At 45.5% G+C, this 23974-nt stretch overlaps 1 protein-coding gene across 3 annotated transcripts in view; it reads right to left on the bottom strand.

Annotated features, from left to right (window-relative positions):
* fam184ab (family with sequence similarity 184 member Ab) overlaps positions 1-23974 on the bottom strand; it is a 73369-nt gene that overhangs the window by 30342 nt on the left and 19053 nt on the right. For all 3 annotated transcript variants that reach the window (XM_018742540.2, XM_018742542.2, XM_018742541.2), the window contains exons 2-7: positions 12378-13232; positions 9792-9927; positions 6991-7172; positions 5448-5633; positions 1437-1559; positions 483-644 (exon numbers count right to left, since the gene is read on the bottom strand). In XM_018742540.2, the coding sequence (XP_018598056.2) occupies positions 483-644; positions 1437-1559; positions 5448-5633; positions 6991-7172; positions 9792-9927; positions 12378-13232 (1644 nt within the window). The remainder of the gene's footprint in view (positions 1-482; positions 645-1436; positions 1560-5447; positions 5634-6990; positions 7173-9791; positions 9928-12377; positions 13233-23974) is intronic.

Below are 23974 nucleotides of genomic sequence, written 5' to 3'. Positions count from 1 at the left end.
AGACAAGGACCTGTTTTCATTTTCAAAAATAACACAGTGCAGTATTTAGTGTGACATTCACATAGATCTGATCCACCATCCAAAGCAAACTAATATAGACCCTGTGCTAATGAATCAGCAACACAGGAAGCATGGAGCTGGCTGGAAAACGGTAATAGAGAAGCATATGGCCCTTCAGGGCAACTGAAGGTGTGATGTATCTTTCGGGACAGCTTGATAAATCGTCCGGTTCCTGGAGTGAGATCTCTTTGTGCTCGAATTTGGCATGAAAACGATGGCATACGTCCCGGAAACACAAAGGCACAAAGCTGCTCTACACACCCAACAATAACCAAAGACAAAAAACAAATATCACCATCCATGGCATATGGACCAGTTTTAGAGTCAACATAACAAATAAAGGTAGAGAGACCTCCTGGTTACTGAAGAGACAAAACAATGATGCCATTGTCAATAAGCTAATTGATGATCGCCGCTGTCACCTGCAGGGCAGTTAGTAGGTTACTGGTCTCTCTAAGCCTAGATCTGGTGGCATCCAGCTCAATAAGCAGCTTCTCCTGGGCTTCCTTCAGGCTGGAGATGTGTCCTTCTGCAGAGCCCAGGCCCTGCTCACCCTGCCTCACCAGCTCCTGGAGGCGTGACACCTGGAGGAGAAAGAGACTCTGAAACACACCGAAAGCCAAGACCCTCCCATGTGGAAAACTAGAACAGAGTAAGGAGAAAAACCAAGATCGCCTTCATCTGATGAGGCTACAGTCAATGTATGATTGTGGTTTTTGTCAACCCCATTCGGCGTTCGGATATTGCATTTTACGAGGGAACTACTTTGCGAAACAGAGCTGGGCCACAGTGCAAGTCTCACACCGGGATGCCCGGAAGATTGACATCCTTGAACTGACCATAAGGAAGGGTGAGATCCCAGAGGACAGTATGACAGTACATGAATACTAATTTGGGATCACTGAAGCAATTTTCCCCACCATCCATAACTGTAATCCCTCACAGGCCGACACATACTGAGAACTTTGGAGCTTATTAAATCAAACCGCATGTAATGAGACGGAGACAAGTGTGCTAATTAAATTAATCGTGGGGGGGGGGCACAGTGGTCTTTACCATAGTTGCTCTTTCCATGTCCGTCCCAGGTTTCTAAAGACCTGATAAATTTTTAAACCAACTTGCGGAACAGCTAGTAGTGTAGTGGTTGGCGTTACTGTCTTTGGATCCAAAGGTTGCAGGTTTGCTTCCCACTTTTAGCTGTAGTACCCTTAAGCAGGATACTTACCCTAAATTGTGCCAAAAAATTACCCAGCTATCTAAATGGGTAAATAATTGTAAGCTTGTATCTGTAATAAGAGTAACCTTAACATTATAAGATGCTTTAGAGAAAAGCATCAGCTAAATGAAAAAATGTAATTTGTGGGGAGGGGCATTGCCTCTTGATTGGCTGAGTTGAGTTTTCCAGTGAGTTCCTCCCTCAGGCTGTCCAGCTGCTGTCGGAGGTAGGTCTTCTGCTCCTCCAGCGAGAGCCGCTCCTTCTCGAAACGCTGCTCCATCTCCTGTGGTAAAACATTACACTTCTCACTTTTTCGCACAGCAGGATGCCAGAACCACCGATGCTTTCATGGTAAATAGCATCACGGCATCAAATACCGCATATCTGCTAGAACATCAAGTCATTTCGCTGCCGTAGTGAACGCAATCCATTTTAGAAAGGAAGGATTTTCTAATTCAGTGTTACGTGGAAGATGCAAACTAAAAATCTCTATCCTGAACAAAGCCTAAAGAATACCACAGTATTATATAGATCTAAACCTCAATTTTTCCACCAGTAATAAAGAGAAGGAAAATTTTTCCAGGTTACTATTTCAGATACTCCTCTTTCAGTCAGATGCATTGCAGCAGCCCTCTAAATATGTCAAATGCTTAAATAACCTCAGGGACATGTTAAAAACGAGTGCATTTGACACTGTGGAGCACTGAAGGGGCCAAACATAGACAAAAGACACTGTATCTTTAAATAAACTTTTGCCGCTCTTAATTTTGACCTCTTATCGACAACGATGATCCCTCTATTCAGAGCAGGCCTTCGTGACAACATAACAGTAGACATCAATGTCTGAAAATGGGAGGAATTCCTGATGCCAGCTTCAGCTCTGGGGATGAAAATTAGTGGCGCACAAAGACCCCGCGCTTTTTAAACTTTCAGAGCAGCGTGTTAATTTTAATACCAGGCTATGGATTGAAACCAAAACGTTACACACGCATCTTTTCATTTTGTGACAAGTCTGACTTTGGTACAAATTCGGAAAAAAGGAGAACGTCTCTTGTTGGGGAGAACAGAAAAAAAGGGTAATCCAGCTGAGGATGTGAAATCTTCTGAGGCAAGAGCAACGAAGCAATGAAAGAATTTGCTAGAAGCGTATGCATGCTGATACTTCTATTTCAGATTCAGTACCTTTAAAGACTTGAATGTGAAAGTAGCTTTTATGGCTAGTCCTATTTGGGTCCGCACAGGGTCACTGTGCCCTCATAATGCTCCATTGGACAAAGAATTCACACACACACACACACACACACACACACACACACACACATAGAAAATGTCTACAACCGAGGCAAACCAGAGCCCAACCCGGCAACACAGGGCGCAAGGCTGAAGGGGGAGGGGACACACCACGGACGGGACGCCAGTCCACCGCAAGGCACCCCAAGCAGGACTCGAACCCCAGACCCACCTAAGAATTCACTGTTTTTTTTATTTTTACGAAACGCATCACGCAATATTGGAAAGTTACGATACACAAAAGTGTCATTAGTAAAAGAGCTAAGTATGAGATAACTTGTCAGCAGAAAGCACTAAGTAAGCACACACACACACACACACACACACATTTTCAGAACCGCTTGTCCCATACAGGGTCACGGGGAACCGGAGCCTACCCGGTAACACAGGGCGGAAGGCCGGAGGGGACACACCCAGGACGGGACGCCAGTCCGTCACAAGGCACCCCAAGCGGGACTCGAACCCCAGACCCACCGGAGAGCAGGACTGCGGTCCAACCCACTGCGCCACCGCACCCCTTCGCACTAAGTAAACCTGAGTGAATAATTCATGGCCTACACTCATTCAAAGAGCGCTGCATACAGTATGGAGTGGGTAAACTTTACATAATTTACAGTTCAGATTTTTCAGAGTGCAGAGTACTTACTGGACCTTACTAATCAGCATCAGTGGTTCTTGCTATGTGGTGATCATTTGTGAAGGACTCGATATTGTCGTGGAAACCAAGTCTCCAAGTGCCTTACACAGGACGTTCGCCCTTCCCTGGTGAAGCCAAGACTTAGCAAGGTGGCCGGCGATTAATAAATACGTAATAAAACGGTCAAACGGGCCCCGTCCTACATGTGTCCACGCTGACTACACCAATGACTCAGTCTGCCTTTAGGGACGAGATGACAAACCGGCCGCCTCGGCCGTGGTGGGAGCGGAGGCGGCGGAACCCTGAAGTCCGTGACAGAAATAGGCCACTGACAACACTTTTACCTTGCTGTTCAGGAGCATCTGAGTCACCAACATGCAAACATAGGTCCTCTTCTTTATTATTCATCGGCCCCCAATTTTTTACTCCATTTACCTCGGTTTTTGAGGGCAGTGCAGCACCGATAAGCATGCGCAGCAGCCGCTGCTCCTTAATGAGATTTTCCGGTTCTTTCTGCCGAGGACGCTGTGTTGCTGACGCGTGCGGGGGTTGGGCTGGGGGGGTGGTGGAGACGAGTGGGCTTTGTTTGCCAGAGCCTGGGATGTGGGACACAGTTATGACTGCAAGTGCTTCCATTTTAATGCCGGTGGGCCCCCGCACCCACCCATCTCCGGAGTGTACGCTACGGCTCGCCACTGTGATGGTGAAACAGGAGCCAGAAGCCAGCAGAGCTTCAATTCAGCAGACACTTCTGGACCGTTCATCAGAGAGCGTCCTGGTGACATGTCATTACCGGAGTCTGTGAGCGCTGGCAGCGCCTTCCCTCCGCCCAGATCAATGTGCTTCCTCCTTGCAGGGGGTTTGTTCCTAATAGCAAGGGCATTTTGGGATGCAAAACAAGGCAGCGGAGTGTGTGCTGTCGTCAAACTGTCAGATTGTCGAGGAGCAAAAGATAACAGATTGCCTTTTGGCTCAGTTGATCGTGCACGTCGTTGGAGTGCTTTCATTTCATATGTTATCAGCAGAGGAAATCAAAACAAACAGACAGTTTAGTCATGGCTCCGTGGCCAGTGTGTTTCAGGAGATAAAGAGCATTTCATTATTTGAAATTATACAAGCTGGCTCGCGGTAAGGTGCAAACTCAAAGAAAAAGGTGTTTGTCAGCCATGCCCAACACCTCAACTACAACAGGTCTCAGAAAAATGCTTCCGACTCGAGCCCTACTCACATCCTAGGAGGAATAAATTGTGCTGTTAATGAGGAATGTGGATTAGGACAGAACTCCATGCCTTGCAGTCGGGCTTCTTGGAGTTGCCTAAGCTGTGCCTTGTCAAGGTTAGAGCTCGTGTGGAACCACCATGAGGGTGAAGGCAAGACCACTGTGCAGATGGAATGGAAGTCATACTGATCCAGAAACACGAGGTTAAGAGCTCAATATAGTGATCAAGGTGAAATACAGGATACGAGATAAAGACAGAAATCCAACCTGACAGGAGGTACTCTTATCATATGCTAGTGCGTTGAGACATGTAGTATCAAGCATGTAGAGAAAGTTGCGCAAAACTTGGGGAGCACCAGAAGCTTGCGGTACCAACAGAGACCACGGTCACAGAGAATCAACAAATCTACAAAATCTGGAGGCACCTGGTGCCAAGAGAAACAACGAGATCAAAAATTTCCGATCTCGACCTCAGATCACCGATCTGTCGGTAAAATTGAGTTGAGGGGTACATTCCAGACTCTGGAGTCGCATAATCCGAACTATCGGAATGAATAACTTTTTGTGGTGAACATAATAGCGACTTGCGAGACCAGGAACCCACAGTTATTTGTTTTGGAAGAGGCAACAACTGATGTGAGGATGAACAAGATGTGCTGCCTTCATTGAACCCTGTTCTCCCCATCACCCAGGTGTTAGAGAAGTGGTTCTCCTTTTTGTTGTCTGATCAAAGCAGCATTTTTGGGTATACATAACCCATTGTTGCTACAACTCACCTCCTCACAGCTCCTTGAAGGTCTAGGATCACCTTTAGTCCTAGTCTACCCAAGGGTATTCTCACATCTACTCTGAACACAGGCTTTTCAGGTTTAGCTTGGTTTAGTTTTTATAGTGTTTCCATACAGCCAGATTTCTACAGTGGGTGTGGGTGTAGCTTCCTTTGTACACACAGACTCATTCTACTGTTTATATTCAAGTGCGGCCTCCCTTCTGAAGTGCAACTGCAGACGACCTTGGCTACTCACAGCCAGCAGCCGGTTCTTCTCGCGCTCGGCCTCATTCTGTGTGCTCTCCAGGGTGGCCCGGTGCTTTTTGGAGAGCTCTTCCAAAGCCCGGGTTTGGGCCTCCTTGAAATGAGCTGCCTCCTCCTCGTATCTGGCCCGCATGTTCATAATCTCCTTCTCATAGAGCTGCTTCTCCTCCCGAAGTGTCTAGGTTTCAGAGATTCAAACAGAACACATGCAAATGTATGCAGTAGCCTTAAGGACTGTGAGGTTAGGGCAGTGTTGGCACCAACTCATGAAACCAAACACCTCAGTATTCCACAAAATACACCTTTTCCTGGGTTTCTACGATGAAGCTGATCAAACTTGACACGATAACAGATTCATAAATCATAGATGTCCGTGTGGGCAACAATTGGGAACACCATTCCAGATATCATGCCGTGTCTAACTTCAGCTGTACGCATGTTGTCATGGCAACCTATGGCCATATTGATAAGATGGCAGATTCAGCGGGTTGCTCTGAAGTTGAGAATAACAACTACAGTAGCTTCTGAACCCTGCTGAGCAAAGAGTGCAACAAGCCCTGAAGGTCACCACAGATGTTAGAGGTCTCAAGGACATGAGGTGCTAGAGGCAATGTAGGCTGTGCAGTCCACTGCTACACAAATTAAAAGGGAACACCTGATTATGCCTGACATTCACATAAAATTAAATTTTGTTTTCCTGCTACACGATGCTGACCTTTTCTCAGTGTCCTTGCTTAATGTCAACACTAACACTATTACATTTATTTACAGTACATTTACATTTATTCATTTAGCAGACACTTTTCTCCAAAGCGACGTACATCTCAAAAAAAATCTCATCTCATTTTAAGGACAATGCAAACCTTTCACTGTCCTTTTAGATTAGCGGGCAAATAACTAAATAAAGATCTCACAGTGCTTCTGTAATTACCGATGAGACAGGAATAATTAACTTCTCTCGTAGCACAGCAGTTACAGTTTTTAGAGAAGGGAGCAAAATTTTTGTTCTGAAACCCAATCGTGGAAGGCACTCTCAAAAGGCATAAATAATTGAAGTCAAATGCCTTACTGCAGAGTCTCCCACAGATTGCACATGGGCTGCACGAAAAACACAGCAGCCACATTCTGGTAATTGTCAAATTAACAAATCATTATAAGGTGTAAATAAAAGTTCAACAGCAGGACATCCAACAATTACGTAAGGCACCGCTACTTGGCTTCTGCAAAAATCCATTTCCAAAGGCTCACAGATTCTTAAGATTGTAAGGCTTCTGAATTAAACATGGAGAGCAGGATTTAGCCTATGGCTGCTATGCTGCAAATGGTTGGTGAAGCAGCGAGGCTTCAACACAGGGGAATCTCCTGTAGGCGCTGGCAGGCAGGAGTGTGTTCAGCTGCCTGCATCCTCCAAAGGTCCATCAGAGCCTACTGAGGAGCTCTAAGCTTCGCACAGTCAGAGTGGGTACGCTGCAAATGTAGTACACACACAGACACACACACACACACACACACACACACACACACACACACAGTACCTTCTCCAAGGAGAGGATCTGCTGCCTCTGCCTCTCATCCAGGGCCTGGCTCTTGCTCTGAAGAGCCCCCCGCTCCTCCTCCATCCGCAACACCTTGTCCTTCAGACGGGCCTTCTCAGACTCCAGGTCTCGGATGGCTGCCTCATGGGTCATCTGTGTAGCCTGCAGGCTGCCGATGTGGCCTGGCGGCGGAGTTGAATGTTGATGGGAAAAGTCACACAGAATATTTAAATGGACACCTATTGTTTGTAGGCCATGTTAAAAGACAGCAAGTAGAGAAACAGTTAAGGATGCAGAAACCCAAAGCCTGCTGGTTAAAGTCCCAGGAGGAGCCCTGCTGTAGTACCCTCGAGCAAGGTATTTAACCCAGATCGATTCGCTGAATGTCTAGGCGTATAAATGCGTAAAACTGTTAGTCCCTCCAGATGAAACTGTTGGCTAAGCAACAAAAAATAATAATATTATCGGAGCATGAAACAACAATCCCACTGCAGTAAAGCTATTTTTGCCTCACAGACAAAATGAATGAAAAACAGAGGCGATTTTTCGCTTACGGGGAGCCAGAACCCTTTGTGTTCAGCGAGCTCTCCAGTACCAGGTGTGACTGAGATTACAGAGAGGTGTAGGGAGGTGTTGGGGCTGTGAATGGATGGTGTCCTCCGCTAAAAGACATTTTCTAACCACTGGGTCACTGGAAACATTGCTGATCATCACTGATGCCACAGAGTGCTTAAACCAGGGGCACAAACAACCCTGTATATAGAAAATACAACAAAGGGAGCCAAATTGGCATGGAAACAGGGAAGAAGTAGTACAGAGAAGAAAAAAAGAAGAACAGGGAGGTCAAACCATTTGTTCAGAAATTGGGTGAAACAATAGCTGTGCAACATGGTGAGATAAAATGAAGACAGGGTCCTGAAAGGAAAATAATTATCCTCAGCAGCACGCTGTTGCTGCGTGGTCCATGTGCTCTTTAAATCACATTGCATCTCCAGATGAAATATTGATGTTCAGCTTCACTTACAATCAAATCAGACCTTGGCCTGACTTACTTTTCAGAGCAGCACACAGTGCAGGCAAAGCATGTCTCAACTTGGTGCAATCACTTAGCCCTTCTTTTCATATTCAAAAACCTTCGCAAAATGCGCGGCAAAAGATGGCAAAGGAGAGATTATTTTTAAATTGTCCAGATCAACAGCAGATAGCAAGTGAAAAGGTATTTAGAGGCGCACCACTTACGTTCCGCCAACCTCCTGAAGGTACTTTGTAATGAAACCCATCTGAATACAGTAATGGCGAAAATATACGTTGAGTGAGCGGAAAGGAAGGGGGATCAATAGGGTGCAGTAAACAGACTGATGTTGGCAGGACCACAGATGCTTGTGTGACATCACTGAACAACAAGCTGGCTGAGAAACAGCACAGAGCCAGTCAGGACTCATTATACACAAACAGAGGGTCTGATTAGACCTCGGGCATTGCACCTGCGACAGGCGTACCATGAAGACGTCACAGCAGAAAAACAGGGGCCCCAGACGGCTGGAGACGTCACACAGCCAATGCATCAGATGATCCTACCGAAGACTGGCTGGGCTGGAGCAGAGGTTTCTTTTGTACAGACCTCTGTGGAATTTAAACGATGAGTAAAGGGTTGCCTCATTTTTGTGTACTGAAGGTTACGTGATGAGGACACATGTTCTCCGGACCAAAAAACTGGTGTGCATCTGGAAAGATGACCAAATTGGAACGCTACCATTAGCGCAGATTTCGGAACAGCAATTTAGAACACGGCCCATCAGAGCACATGAGCTTCAGCGTCCGTGCCCTTCGTACACCTGGACCCACAAATGAGCACCGACAGCTCTTATGAGCAGGCTCGACCAAACAAAAACAATGGTAAAGGTCATAATTCAGGATGAAACAAGACGTTTGTGGCCCTCGCTGATCTTTCCAGTACGTTTGCCTGAAAATCCCGTTCATTCTTTGCTCTGCAGTCTAAAGCAGCACCCAATGGAAAGCTTTTAGGGAGAGCATCTCCTCACACAGTTGACAACCGACAACACGGGTTCTCCTGCTTTTCTCCCAGTCTGCCAGGCAGCTCCGACGGGCACATCAGCAATCTCTTCAGCCTTGCCAAAATGTGCTCCAATTACAGTACCATCTCAGCTCCCTGACATCTTGACACAAAAGCGGAGGGTCTGAACACCACATGCAAAAAATTGAGGGAAGAATATTTCGATGCTCCACGAAGGGGTTCTGCACCCAGCACGTTGGCTGTACAGCCTTTAAACCCTGGACTTTTAAATTTCTCCTCAACTTCTTCAGATTACTAGCATGCATACTAATGGAGAAACGCAAAGATAAGTCAAAACATAGACGACACAACGCAACCCAAAATCTGAAGCAGCCTCTGTTAAGCATAATAATGGCGATATGAGTAAAGCCAAAGAAAGGGAATAATAACTCAACTGTCAAATCACCAACAGAATTCATTGGCACAATGGAAATAACATTGTTCCCAAAATGAAACATTTTGACATGCACCACACTGTAGTGGAGACAAGAGGAAAACATCTGTTGCATTGTGCACACAACTACAGGCATAGGTAACGCCATATAACACGGAGCCAGCAGCACCGTACCAACAAGATGAGCACAAGAAATGTGTGGCTGGCTTTGCCCTCATCACACAGAAAAGGGATTGTGAATCTTTCTGGACTTGCTTCATTTCTCTACAGAAATCTCCAGAAGACTTTCAAAAGAGGGCATTTAGAGTAATTGGTCAGACTGCGATGACTCACTCGCTTTGAGAAGGATCTCGGTGGCCTGCTGCTGGACTCTGTCCCGAGTCGCCTCCAGCTCACACTCAGTCTCCTTCTGCCGGATCTCCGCGATCTCCGCATCCTGGGTTGCCTCATCCAGCTGCTTGTGCAGCTCCTGACCCGCAAGAGAGGAGTTAAGGGACAGCTGTGGTCAGAGGTGAGCCTAAGGCTATGGTGCATATGATGAGGGACAGTTAATGCGGTAACATTATCGTTATTATTAATTAAAATGACACATTTCTCCAAAGTGACTTACAATGGCACATCTGCGTATTAAGCTACCTACAATCACACACACACACACACACACACACACACACACACACACATTGGCTGAAGCCACTTGTCCCGAGAGGTGTCGTGGTGAGCCAGAGCCTAACCCGGTAACACAAGGGGTGGGGCTGGAGGGGGACACATCCAGGAAGGGACACCAGTCCGTCGAAAGGCACCCCAAGCGGGACTTGAACCCCATACCCGCCAGAGAGCGGGACCTTGCCAAGTCCGCTGCACCACCGCGCCCCCCCTACCTACAGTTATTCATTCATTTATGCAGCTGTGTCATTTTTACCGGAAGAAATGTACCATCCACAGGCATACTGCAGAAGGAGGGATTTGAACCTTCTTCTTCTATAAGACACCAGCTATAAGGTACCTACTACCCCTGCTACCCTCAATTACACTCCCGGATCTCATAACTGTACATTTTAAATATGTAATGAAAACCTAGTCTACCACTGTTGCACAATTTACAATAGAATAACCATTTGAAATATTTCAAAAACTGTTTTTTACATTGGGGGGTGCAGTAGCGTAGTGGGTTTGGCCAGGTCCCGCTCTCTGGCGGGTTTGGGCTTCGAGTCCCACTTGGGGTGCCTTGCAATGGACTGGCGTCCCATCCTGGGTGTGTCCCCTCCCCCTCCGGCCTTACGCCCTGTGTTACCGGGTTAGGCTCCAGTTTGCCGCAACCCTTCCTGGGATAAGGGGTGTGTGTGTGTTTTTTAAAATATCCTTTTCCAGGCTTCAGGAACTCGGGGGGAGAAGACAAAGCATAATGGGAACGTGTGTTTGCTGCAAACCCAAGAACAGAGGTCAATGGTAAAGAATCAGCGGCCAGGAAGAAAGTGCTACTGGTGTCAAGGAAGCAAGCAGGGCCGTTCTTTCACATAGCTGCCGAGGAGAACCTGTCATCGGGGTTAAGCGACAACGGCCCAAATGAAATTAAAAGTGCGACCGGTTAACCAGTTGGAAATGAATGCGCTCAGAAGCAACAAAAGGTGCCTCCGGGGAGCTGTAAACACCCATGACTGGCGGACAATATGCAATCAGAATCTGAGTAGAGGTGACTTTGAATGGGTTACAATGTTCCTGGCAACAAATTCAAGACTGGAAGAGGTATGTAGGAGGAAAACAACATTGCTTGTGTTTGATTTTGCTTCCTGGATGGATTGATATTCAGCCACTTTGGCTTTTTCAATTTAAATTGGTACTAAAAAAAGGATGAGCAAACTCTCAAAGGGTAATCTATAATAAAATGGCAGGGGTCATCTCTGTTAATCCTTGGATGAAGAAAACCAAGCTCTGGCAGAGCTTCTCAGGTTTTCAGTACTGCTTTTGGCAAACCAACTGTATGGAATAATTGGGCCAATTAACAACTGTATGGAATATTTCTACATGAATTGGACCAATTAACAAACGTCTTTATGAATAGGTATAGGCACCATTTAAATGAAGGTGTGTGGCATCATACAATGGCATGGAATATCTCACGGAATACAATCTGGGGGGCAATTAGGGTATGTGCCTCATTCACTTTTATCTGAAGATGCATTTCCCTTCTAGGGGGTGTGGTGGCGCAGTGGGTTGGACCACAGTCCTGCTCTCTGGTGGGTCTGGGGTTCGAGTCCTGCTTGGGGTGCCTTGTGACAGACTGGTGTCCCGTCCTGGGTGTGTCCCCTCCCCCTCCGGCCTTACGCCCTGTGTTACCAGGTTGGCTCCGGTTCCCTGTGACCCCGTATGGGACAAGCGGTTCTGAAAGTGTGTGTGTGCATTTCCCTTCTTTTTGAAGGCATGTTTTTGACATCTATGGTTGGAAATCTGGAAAATGGATTTGACATTGGCAGAATGTGGATATGAAAGGACTCAGGGTTTTGATATGACTTACAAGGGCCATATCATTAATATTTTGAGGGTGCTAATGAAAATAACCGAAACCACAGATTTGGAAACAGAGAATAATTAGCGATTTAATCATACCGATTTAAATGAACTCGTAACCTTAATTTAAAATATTGATTTCAGATTCTATAATCCCCTCATTCAAAGTCTAAATTTCAGCGATGCTTTAATGCTAATCATTATATATTTTTTAATTCATTTGGGTGAGACTAAATATTTCCCAGGATTGAAATATTTTGCAGTTAATCTTACAGTGCTAATAAATCAGAAATCTGGAAAAATCGGAAATAACGCGGAAGGTCAAATGCACAGAATGAAAATTATAAAAACCTAGATAAGGACAACTGAGGTGAAATGTTATGAAAGATGACCAACTCCATGAGCCCTTACCTTGATGGTGTTCTCAGCAGAGCTGAGTGAGGCCTGCAGCTTGTGGCTCTTCTCACGACTCTCGCGGGCCTCCTCCTGCACCCGCTGCAGTTCGGCACGCAGCTTCCCCAGTGTCTTCTGCAGGGCTGCCTCCTGCGCCTGGAACTCCTTCCTCAACTCAGCCTCTGTCTTCTTCCAGGCCAGAAGGTTCTCAGCAGTGAGCTGTTGCGTACGCTTCATGGCCTCCAGCTCGCGCTCGTAGAAGGCCTGCGCCTTGCTCAGCTTGGCCTCGTACTCCTCGACAAGCCGCTTCTTGTCCTGCTTCAGCTCCTCCACACGCTCCGTCAACGCCTCCACCTCGGCTTTGTGCAGCTGGCCAAGTTTCTCCTGGTCTTTGCTGTGGCTGGCGTTCTGGCTTTGATGGCTGCGTAGTAGCTCCTGTACCTCCTGGCGGTGGGCAGCACGCAGCTCCTCGAGTGCCTGCCGCTTCTCCTGCTCCCACTGAGCCTGTGCCTGGCCGAAGGAGCGCAGCTTGTCCTCAAAGCTACGGCGCATCTCCTCGACCTCGCGAGACATGGTGACTACTCGTTGCGTATGCTGCGCTTCTGTGCACAGCTGCATATCCTCCACGCGTTGCCGGTAGGCCTCAAACTCAGCCAGCGCCTGCCGCTTCATGCGCTCATGCAGCTCCATGGATTCCTCCAGTGACTGGATGCGCCGCTTCAAGTCCATCTCGTCTGTGATTTTGCTCTTGTATTGCATGATCTTCTCCCGAGTCTCTGACAGGATCTGCTGCACCTCTTCCTCGTGTGCCTCCTTCAGAGTCTGGATGGCCGCCTCGTGCTCGTCGTTCTTCGTGTTGAGGGCGTAGATCACCTGGGGAGGCAGTAGGGCAAGGAAAAGGGTTGTCCATTAGTATGGAGACTGGAACACTGAGGAAGGCAGCTGCAGTCCTTGAAAGATGTGCTGGTTTTCCAGGTGATGTGACTGTGCTAGTTCACACCCGAAATGCAAAGTGATACTCTGGAAAGCAAACACCAGATGACTTTGCAAAAGAGACCAAGAACTCAGGCAGACAAATTCACTTTGTGGATCTAGAGGACCTGAGCTGCCAACTCATGCATTCCAGGAGACCTTTCACGGTCACAGACAGCGAAGCTTTAAACAAAGAGTAAAAAAACAAAGACTCTTTGATAGAGAGGCTGAAACAACATAGAGCGGGGAAAAGCCAAGCAGATTGCAGGATTAACGCTGCGGCAATGCTGCCACTGTTCAGCCAAAGTGAAAAGCCATGGTTGTATTTCCACGCTCCAGTAAAAGCAGAAAAGTCAGGTTCACGGAACTGACTACTGCCATCAAATGCCATTAGAATACTTTGCCCTTGTTGAAAAACACCTGAATGAGTCATCATCTGTAAGAGATATTTTCAAGGCTGCAATCCTTCTCAAAAGACCTTATGCTGAATTGGACCGAAGCTAATCGAAAGTGTAACAGTTAGTTTCCCATTTACATCTCAAGAGACATGAGTAAATCCAATTAATCCTTATCCTCCTTATGACTGATTTATAAAGCGACTCGCCTGCCCACGTGTACAAGTCACACTTGTTTTGTTTTCCTAACCAGATGAACAAGGTCAATTATTCATTAAGGCTAACACTGGGTAGGATTTTCATAGTCATTGTTTGCCTGGAACAATGTCACAGTAACCAACAAAATTTATAGGAAAAAATATGTTCAGACAATATTTAATGTGATAACGGGGTGATGGCAAAGTGGCTGCAAAGTTGTCTTGGTTCTTGAAGACATTTTTCACTTCAGTTGACCCCAACATCTACAATACACTATCTGGATAAACTCATAACCAATAGGTTTTACTTTAGATGTTTTAAATGTTCTTCCAAAGTTAATTGGCTGTTACGATAACTGCTGCATAATTATCAGCTTAACTGGCAATTACTGGTAATTATAAAATTAACACCTCAGTGATTTTGCCAGCAAAGACATCACTGAATGTTTTGTACAGATGTTTCAAGCTGACGTCAATACACACAAAATACACACACAAACACTATCTGAAACCACTTGTCCCAAGTGGGGTCGCGGCGAACCGGAGCCTAACCCGGCAACACAGGGCGTAAGGCTGAAGGGGGAGGGGACAAAACCAGGATGGGACACCAGTCTGAAACACAATATGGTTTAGAAGGAAAGTGCTGTTGCTGGCATATCAACAGAATATGCAAAACACAACTAAATGTTGTTTACGTCGCTATAGCTTATGTGTTGATATTTATTATCTTCTATTTAAAGTGGAAAAAGCTATGGTTGAAAATCCTCTTTGAAAGTCACGAGTAACTGCCTAATCGTGGTGCTGCATGACAAACAAAACACACGTGTGGTTGCGGATTGTCTTAGATCTTTCATCGGTGGATTAAACCAGTAATCAATTAGTGCAAAGGAACTGAATATGGACTTGGTTTCATATCACTGTCATTGTGTAGCCTGTATCGGTGGTTGTTTAACAGTCTACAACATGTGTGAGAATGTCACTCCAGAGAGTAATTATTGCTTTGTTTGTGTTTTGCTACACACTCTGGTTGCATGAATCTGAAGATGTTGGTTAATATTTAAATATACTGCAGGCATGCGACTGGAGGAGAATGCTGAAGACTACACTTGTACCATCACCCCAGAACATCCTTGAGCTCTCTGCACTGTGAAGCCGTTGGGTCGAGAGGTCTGTGGGTGAAAGATTCAGAGATTCCCGGTAGTCGTCACTGCTAGGGGGTTCCTGGCCAAGGAAGGCCGTGCCTGTCTTTCTGTGTTTCTTGTAAAGCAGTTTCTTGCTGGGTTCCCTCTGGGTACAATCAATATTTCCCATCATGAGGGCTCTGGTTGGCCTCAATACTGATACATCCTCTGTAAAAAAGAGATAACCAAGACACATTGCTGACTGTGGACTTAACCTTAGCCATTGCACCTTGGTCTCTTGGTCACCTATGGTTCCTGGACCCGTCTAAGTCATTGTCTCAGCAGGAGCTCGGGGAGAAGAAGGATGGAATGGCCTCAATTCCATAACTTACGCCTTAATTGTTGAACTTAGGCCAGGAGTTCCAGCATACGGCTTGGCATACAGCTTGGCAGAGGCCCCGGTTAAAAATCTGACTCCAAAACAGCCCAGAGGCATCTGTACATTTGTGAGTTCAATCACTTTATCCTGTCAAAGGACTGTTATTGCTGCTTCATCATCAGTCAGTGAAACACTCGACCGTGATAATGACCAGAACTGGAGAGGAGGGGAGACGGTAATAGTGTGCAGTGGAACAGGGTCTGCTTACGGACAAGCCCAGATGAGCCACAAGCCTTGGTAACAGATTCAATGATCAATGTTATGTGACAAGAGGGGAAGACAAAATAGGGCACTCATTCCGTATTGTCTTCAAATGATTGGATCAGGGACTTAATGCGGCCGTAAAAATGAGTCCTCTCGGCTGTGTCCCGTGTTCATGTGAGTTTGGCAAAAACGGTGCTGGCAGCAAAGAGCATTTCAGCAAAGTTTGAAAGCAATGAGTTGGTTGTAATTATGATAGCCTGAGAGCTATTTTTGTTTTTAACAACATATTTCAGAAAGTCTGAAAACTAAGATTTTTTATCAGACTATACAATTTTCCCACGCAGACTATACAATTATCGATAGGATCGAAAAGATGTTCTGTTTATTAATATTTTACATTTACATTTATTCATTTAGTTGACACTTTTCTCCAAAGCGACTTACAGCGTTAAGGTCACAGTTATTTACCCATTTCTACAGCTGGGTAATGAGCTTATATTTGATATATTTTGAATATTTGTTCTCCTAGCTTAAACAACTGCAGCGTGAAGCTGCTCTTATAAAATGAGGAAAAAATATTCTGAAAATAAAATTTGCATGAGCTTTGCATGACAATCGGTTACATAAACACGGCTTTAAGGAATGTTGCGGAAGGTAAACTTTGCGTGGATGTGCAGTGGTAACTTCGTCCTTAATTGAAGTATCATGTATCAGCTTATAGCACAAATACCCACAAAACAAAACAGTAATTTGCAACTCTCGACTATGCAGTTCTGTAATGGAATGTAATGAAGATGAGAGGTGGCTCTAATTGGAGTAATTATATGCACAGTTTTCACTAAATTGAGAAGTGTACCTTAATCCAGAGAGTGATTAACATAGATAGAGGTCGAGTATAAACTTGACCTCGTCGAAAGGATTTTTAGCTACTTACTCTGTACTTCTGGCAATTTTTTCCATTGCAGTGCCTCGTTGTTGAATACACTGTACATGTAGATTCTTAAAAAATCTGACTGCGCCACGTTGCTTTAGTAGGCTTTTCTAATTTCCACCGACGTGCAGAGTCTCCTGGGTGTCAGCTGGGTTCTCAGCACCGTGTTTTGAAAGACATCAGTGGTGTTCAAGGTGTTAGATAGGAGCATTCAGTGTAGGGGTGTACTGCACTTCACTGCAGGGATGAATGAACACTTTCCTTACTATGGTACAAATGCATTGGCATACTCTATGAGTGAAACGTACAAGTACACTTTCTGGAAACTAGTTTTTCTTTTCCCCAAGGCATTTTATTAACAAGTTTGAGCAGAAAATCACCTGACATGCCTTCCCAGCTCTTCTGTTGCACTTCCCAAAGATGTAGACTTGATGACACTCGTGTGTACTTTCACTCTGCTGTCCAGTTTGGCCCAGTATTGCTCAAGTTGACCTGGTGTACTTAGACAGTGTGATTACTCCTCAAGTAAATAAGCTGGAAATGGAGACTTATGAATGGTTTCATTATCTTCTGGGACCTTCAGACCCATCCATCGTCGACAACCACTTTCCCCAAGCAGGGTTGTAGCAAGCCGGAGCCTTGCCCGGCGACGCAGGACATGGGAGACACACCCAGGACGGGACACCAACGCATCACAGAGCATCCCAAACAGGTCTCGAACCCCAGACCTGCCACACAGCAGGCACTGGCTGAGCCCACTGCACCGCCACAGCCCCCCTTCAGACCTGACACTTCCAATCAAGACAAATAATGTCCTCAACGTGATCAAAAGCTGCCTTTCAGGTACATCAGTTGAGTCTTGGACTTCCGGTTACCCTGCATTTGAGCTCCACCGTCTCTTTTTTCCTCCTCTGGCTTTTTGAACAAGGAGATCTAATTTAATATTTATAGTGCTTATGGAAGAGCAACAGTCAATATTGGTTATGAAATGAAACTTTCCAGACTTCGATTTCAATTATGTCAATATTTAAGAAAAGTGTATTACGGTGAAAAAAAATAAAGCAAGCTTTCTCCTCACAGTCAAAATGAAGAATGCATCACTGAATCATGAGTAAACAGAGAAGACAACAATGGGCTTGTTTCACACCGTCCCCTTTAACACACTGCAAAGGAGCAACTTGTGGTTTAACGACAAAGACACCAACTGAATGACAGATCCAAAAATTGGACTTCCCTCTGTGGGCACAGAAGCTTTGAGTAAAGCACAGGCTTTGCGTTCAGAGGCTGAATAACATACTGAAGAGTAATGGTGACTTGCAGCCTTGCCAGTACACAAAGCTCATTGCCAAAAGTGATGCCAAATGTGGCCAACATGTTCCAGTTTCAGTTTCCTGTATTGAGACACTTGCAATGACAAAAGGCAGCTCAGAACTGTGCAATTATGTAAAGAGGGTAGGACATAATATGCCAGCTGTGACAGCCGGTCTTAGCAGTATGATGGGGTCATGTGATGGGATAAACAACACATCACCAAGCCAAGGTGCCCCATAGAGGCACCACAGTGGGGGCATATAGAGATACCACACTTAGGACATGTATAGAGGCACCACAGCAAGGGAGCACACCAGCTTACTGTGGCATAAATATGAAATTAATTTGACTAGAGAGAGTGTGTTCCACTGATGTATGGATGAGTGACCCATTGTAAGTAGTGTATCTAGCAGTGTAAGTCACCTTGGTGAATATGGTGTGTGGGCTGATAACGCTACATAGAGTTCATTGGAAGTCACTTTGGAGAAAAGCGTCTGCTAAAAAAATAAATGTAAATGGGAATGTCATGCTGGACACTACTTTAAAAGGTTGGTTTTCACAGGAACTGAACGAATTACGTCAAAGGCTCAGTTCAAAAACTAGTGTCTCTCTCACAAATAAGCTGATCGGTATAAAGACCCAAAGCCTAGAGAGTCAGCAATTAATATATGGACGGTAAAACAAAAAAAGGATGGTGTGCCGAGTCTGCACAGAAGACACGCAGCTGATGGATTTGTTGCCCTTTCACTGCGGCCCTGCCGCCATAAGGCTGAAGCCTCTCCCAAATCCATGCCGCACGTGCCTATCCTGGCCAATGCGATTAAATGAAATGACATGGAGTTTGTCCCACGGTTTAGTCTCTGTGGTTGAGCAGGACAGGGTCAGAAAGCAAAATGCATCAAATCAAACACCGAGGAGGTATCGGTAACCTCACTGACGTCACAATCTGCTCCATGGGTGCTGTGCACTGGCTATCCAGGAGGAACTAAGCATGGTGGTTTTCAAAGGGTTCAAGCCTCTGGAATTATTCATTTGCATTAATATTCTGGTGTTTGATGAGGGTTGCAGCATATGTTTCCACAAAGACTTGGCCTCAGCCTCATCAGGACTACTTAAAGGCCGCCAGAGGTTGACAGGAGCGAAAGAAAGTGCGATCGATCCCCTCCCACAATCAGCCCCCCAATGGTGAGCCTGTCAGCAGCTCAAAGCCCACCTTTACCTGACAGAGGATGAAAGGCTGTCAGCGACATCATGGTAATGGGAGTGCCCGCTTGATCTGTGCAGTCACACACGTAGCTGCTCACACTGTCTTCCTCATATTGTTTCTGAGATACTGAAATGGGACTTTGGAAAAAAGGCATAGCCTGATTGTCTGCCTCAAGTTACTCTTTGGTGAATTTATAAAACTGAGAAAACTGGCTGCCGCCTTATCGCCAGGTCTCCTCCGTGATGTGACGTAACACAGGGAAACATGAAAGACACAGTAGTGGCAAGAATAACACTGAGCATCAGTCAGATGTGCGCTCTGCTCTGGTGCTAAACCCTCATACCCCGGGGAAGCAGACAAAGTCACATTTTCATAAAGAAATGAGGTGTGTTTTTATAGCAAGGATTAGCTCCAAATCTGTCATGATGTGCAGCGCCAAAGAAAAGGCGCACAATGAAAAAGCACAACGGAAGCTTCCTGCATTGGTTACCCTGCATTTTTGCTCCATATACTGAAAAACTGGCCTCTGGACAAGAGTCTTTTTAAAATCATCAGTGTGCAGCATTCCTCAAGAAAAGGGGAGATATATTATACATTCATACTATCAGGATATAAATATAAAGCTATAAAACTACACACACACACATTTTTTTTTTTTCTGGCCATTACAGAGAGAACGTTAAGTAGGTCAGTCATTTGCTGGCTAACTCTTTATACAATTTCTGAAAGACGCAGCTGGATGCATTGACTCTCACCTGTACCTGCCGAGCTGAAACAATGACATAAAGGGTTGGAGAGAGGGGTGCAATTTTGCTGTATTATCCCCTCTAGTCTAACAGCTTCACTGACAGTAATTGCAGGCACCCGGGACTTGGGATGCCGGCCAAGGTAATTAAACACCAACCCTTTCCCACAGCAGCATGCAGAATGAAAAGGACATACCGACTGGCGAAGAAATTGAAAGAAAAATGCAATTTCTTATATTCGAAATCCATTAGCCCCCAATGGCTCTTTGCAGGATTGCGTTTGCGAGGACTGGGAGGTGGGAGTGGCGCCTGTTTTTGGGGGTCTGATTGGCATCCAGAATGGTGACTCTTTCACTCCAGCTGTACTAAAACACAATGATTTCATGGTGAGCAGAGTGTGCTTTACCATCTAGCTAAGACACATAATCAGAAACATTCTGCATACAATGCTAATTAACCTCAGTTCTGGAAAACGAATCAGAAAACAAACTTTGGTTCCATCCGTTGAGATGTTTCGTTGGTGTTAACTTGACTCAACCTCGGAAAAAGACGTGTAAACATGCAAATGCAAAGCGTGCCGTTGCTTATGTCCCTCAAGGCTGAGCTGCATTTAAAATTTTGCGGAAAAAAATATAAATGGTGTGACTGAAGGGCGGCACTGTCTTTTGTCAAATGTGAACGCAGACACACGGCAGAGGACTCCTGCCTTGCTTTCAATCATTTCACAAACAGGTGCACTCAGCTAGTCTGGCACTGAAGCTTTTGATTCAAGCGGAATCCATCAGTTGGAATCCATCTCGTGGACTCCACAGCGTAGTCCCGGTTCTGATTTATTCTTTTGTTGTTATGGAGATTTAAAGACTAAGCCAGATATAGAGTGCTTCTCTCAGATATTCCATCAAGCTTCTAAGTACAGAACCTCCTTCAATGTGCACTTATTGAGCCTTTTGAAAAGAAGCTATTTAGCAAGTGTAGAAATGGCGAGACTTTGTTTTGTGTAAATGTCGGATTTAATATGTGCAGACACCTGCAGAGATTAGCATGTGCTAATGGAACATTCTCCGGAGAGGAGAGGATGTGCCGCGCAAAGGATGAGACCGAGGTCCGGTGTGTATCATGATGTAAACATCAGAACAGAACAGCAAGAGAGGAAGAAACCTATGACGCACAAAAAGTGGACAAACATTTGCTCTGGCATCTTGAGGGCCCAAAAAGCAAGCTCTGAGGGGCTTGGAAGAAAGGGTGTTGAAGGTCAGGTCCGCCGTGGCGATCGCAGGTTCGGCTCTCAACCTTTTTGAAAAATCCGGAGTCTGTTAGCTCTCCTAATCTCCAGGGTCTGTGAGTCTAACAGGCTGGCATTACATAACAGCGGCTTTCTGGAAGCTCAGAGAGCCCTCAGACGAAACGGCGCTTTGGAGCCCTTGCTTAGACAAGTAAATTCACTCATGACACCAACTTGACCTGCTTGGAAGCTCAGTCAAACTGCAGCACGACAAGAGAAGTTCTTAACTGGAAATCTAATAATTTCCTTTAACAAGTCACTCTGAATATGAAAATAAATTCCCGATTCAACTCTTTCATCTTCATCTGTTACCACCTCAACTACAATGCAAGGCAACATTATAAAACTGTGTAGAGCTTCTTCATGATAGCACAGTGAACTCCAGCATCTGGTTTTTCAAACCCCTGGTTCAACTACCAGGGGATGCGTTGGCACAGTGGGTTTGGCTGGGGCCTGCTCTCTGGTGGGTCTAGGGTTCGAGCCCTGTTTAGGGTGCCTTGTGATGGACTGGCATCCCGTCCTGGGTGTGTCTCTTCCCCCTCCTGCGTTGCCGGGTTAGGCTCCGGCTTGCTGCGACCATGCTTGGGAAAAGCAGCTTCAGCCTGTGTGTGGCTGGGTGATTCAACTACCTAGCAGAATCTAGCCAGAGCTATAGAGAAATGTGGTACTTACCTAAGAATGGGAGTCAACGGAAGATCTTGAGGAATACATCCCCATAGCATGAACCACAATGCAAGACCATTGAAGATACAAGGCAGAGCTTCTACAACACAAACCACATACTGGGTCGCTGGAGAAACAAGGTACCCCCTCTATAATGTAACCAATCTTATTGGATCTTGGGAGACACAAAACGGTTTACCTACAGTGTAGACTACCTAACTTTGACTCTGGAGAAATGTGTTCATCCATCTAGTCAAAATGTTGGGTAATACACCAGCTCGGTCTCGAAATGACTGAATCCATTTCACACTAGTACAATTGCAAAGGTACTGCAGGCGGGGCAGGTCAAAACCGAGGATCCCACAGCTGGAACGGTTTGGCTTTCATCTCCCCTGGAACTCTGACTGCGACAGACCACAGAGTTCAGTGTGCCAGCTGGGTCACTAAACACCTTCTCTTTTGCAGCTATTATACAGAGCAATGACCGCTCATCCATTAAAATACTATATAACACATACAAACAGAGGGAACATTCTTTGAACAAAAACAGGACACGATTAGAATCCGAAAATCATAAAGCTAACATTTGCCCAGAACCGAAATATGGCAGCTCAGAGGTTTGTTCTACCTCTGAGCATCGGCCATTGAAGCTTTTTAATGGTAATGAATGGCAATGGCTGGACATTGGGTGGAATCCTTTGATTCCTGTGGACAAAAAGCTAATCAGACGAAGGCACGGTCTCCTGGTGGGCTGACAGGCAGGGGGGTTTGTGAAGGCAAAAGCTAATGATGTTTCTTTCGAACGTGGAAATGGCCTCCCTGCCTGCTTGCTGGCCTTTGAAGTGGGCACTCGCCTTTAGGGACGGATAGAAAACTTTTATGCTGAGTTTAGCTCTTCAAAGAATATTACTTGAGTTGACAAAACTGTCCACAAGACGGATGCACCATTTATTAGATTTCTCCGTGGTTTTCTGGGATGTTCTGCAAACAGAGCAAAGATCTAAGCTATTTAAAATTAAGTTTAAGCCTTCACTTCTAGCATATAACTGAGTGGGTTTTAATGATTGCCATGTCAGTGTGTCTTGATTGCTTGACTGAAGCAAACCTGCATGACTTTGGATGGTTAATGTGTTGCACAAGTACTGCAGTTGTTTGCTTTCGCACACCTGTTAAATCCAACCAACCAACGTCAACAACTGCTTGTCCTGAGCGCGGTTGTGGCAATAGAACTGCTCCCAGCTATTTAGAGGACTTGATCAACCGCTACACCCCAACCAGACCCCTTCGCTCGTCTACTTCTGCTCGCTTGGTGGTCCCAAGCACGAAAGGTAAAGCTCACAGGTTCTCGGTTCTGGCTCCGTTGTGGTGGAACGACCTTCCCCTCTTGCTCAGAAATGCGGAAACTCTATCTACATTCAAGAAGGGTCTGAAAACTCACCTTTTCCGGACCCATTTCCCCCAAGATCTCTCCAGCTCATGTACGGTGTAAATGTTCATGCACCGTAACTTCATGAGCAACCCCAGATAAGCCTTTATTCAGCCGCTACTCCAGCATTGTACTTGCTTGTTTGTGTATCTTATAATCTTTAAAAAAAATAAACAAATGAATAAAAATTGGTAGGAGGGTATCAGGATTTGTCTGTCCTGTGTTTTATGCACCTACTCGAACGATGAACCTCGGTGCAGCAAGTGGTAGGTAACAAACTAGGTTTGCTTGAGTCTCATGTCTGCAGCTATGTCTCTTTCTCTTAATGTAATGCATAAATTGTACTTTTGCCGAGATGTACGTTGCTTTGGACAAAAGCATCTGCTAAATGAATAAATGTAATGTAAATGTAAAACCCGGAAACACAGGGCGCAAGGCTAAAAGGGGAGGGGAAACGCCCTGGACGGGACACCAGGCCATCGCAAGGCACCCCAAGCAGAAATTGACCCCAGACACGCCACACAGCAGGCACCGGCCAAACCTGTTAAATCTCACCCCTAAATCTGTTTTGGTTAAGGTATGGAAAATACATTCATTTTTCTAACATTTTTTGGCCTGAAAATGCATTCTATTAATCTGGTCTGCAACACAAGCTCCTTCCACAAACATGCAGCTGTCTGAAGTGTCCATCTTATTTCCACTAGAAATGTCAACAACTGAT

Source organism: Scleropages formosus, chromosome 1 (assembly GCF_900964775.1).
Source record: "Scleropages formosus chromosome 1, fSclFor1.1, whole genome shotgun sequence".
In the NCBI taxonomy this organism is placed as follows: Eukaryota; Metazoa; Chordata; class Actinopteri; order Osteoglossiformes; family Osteoglossidae; genus Scleropages; species Scleropages formosus.
The sequence above is the reverse complement of the archived record's forward strand: the minus strand, read 5'-3'. Positions and strand labels throughout refer to the sequence as shown.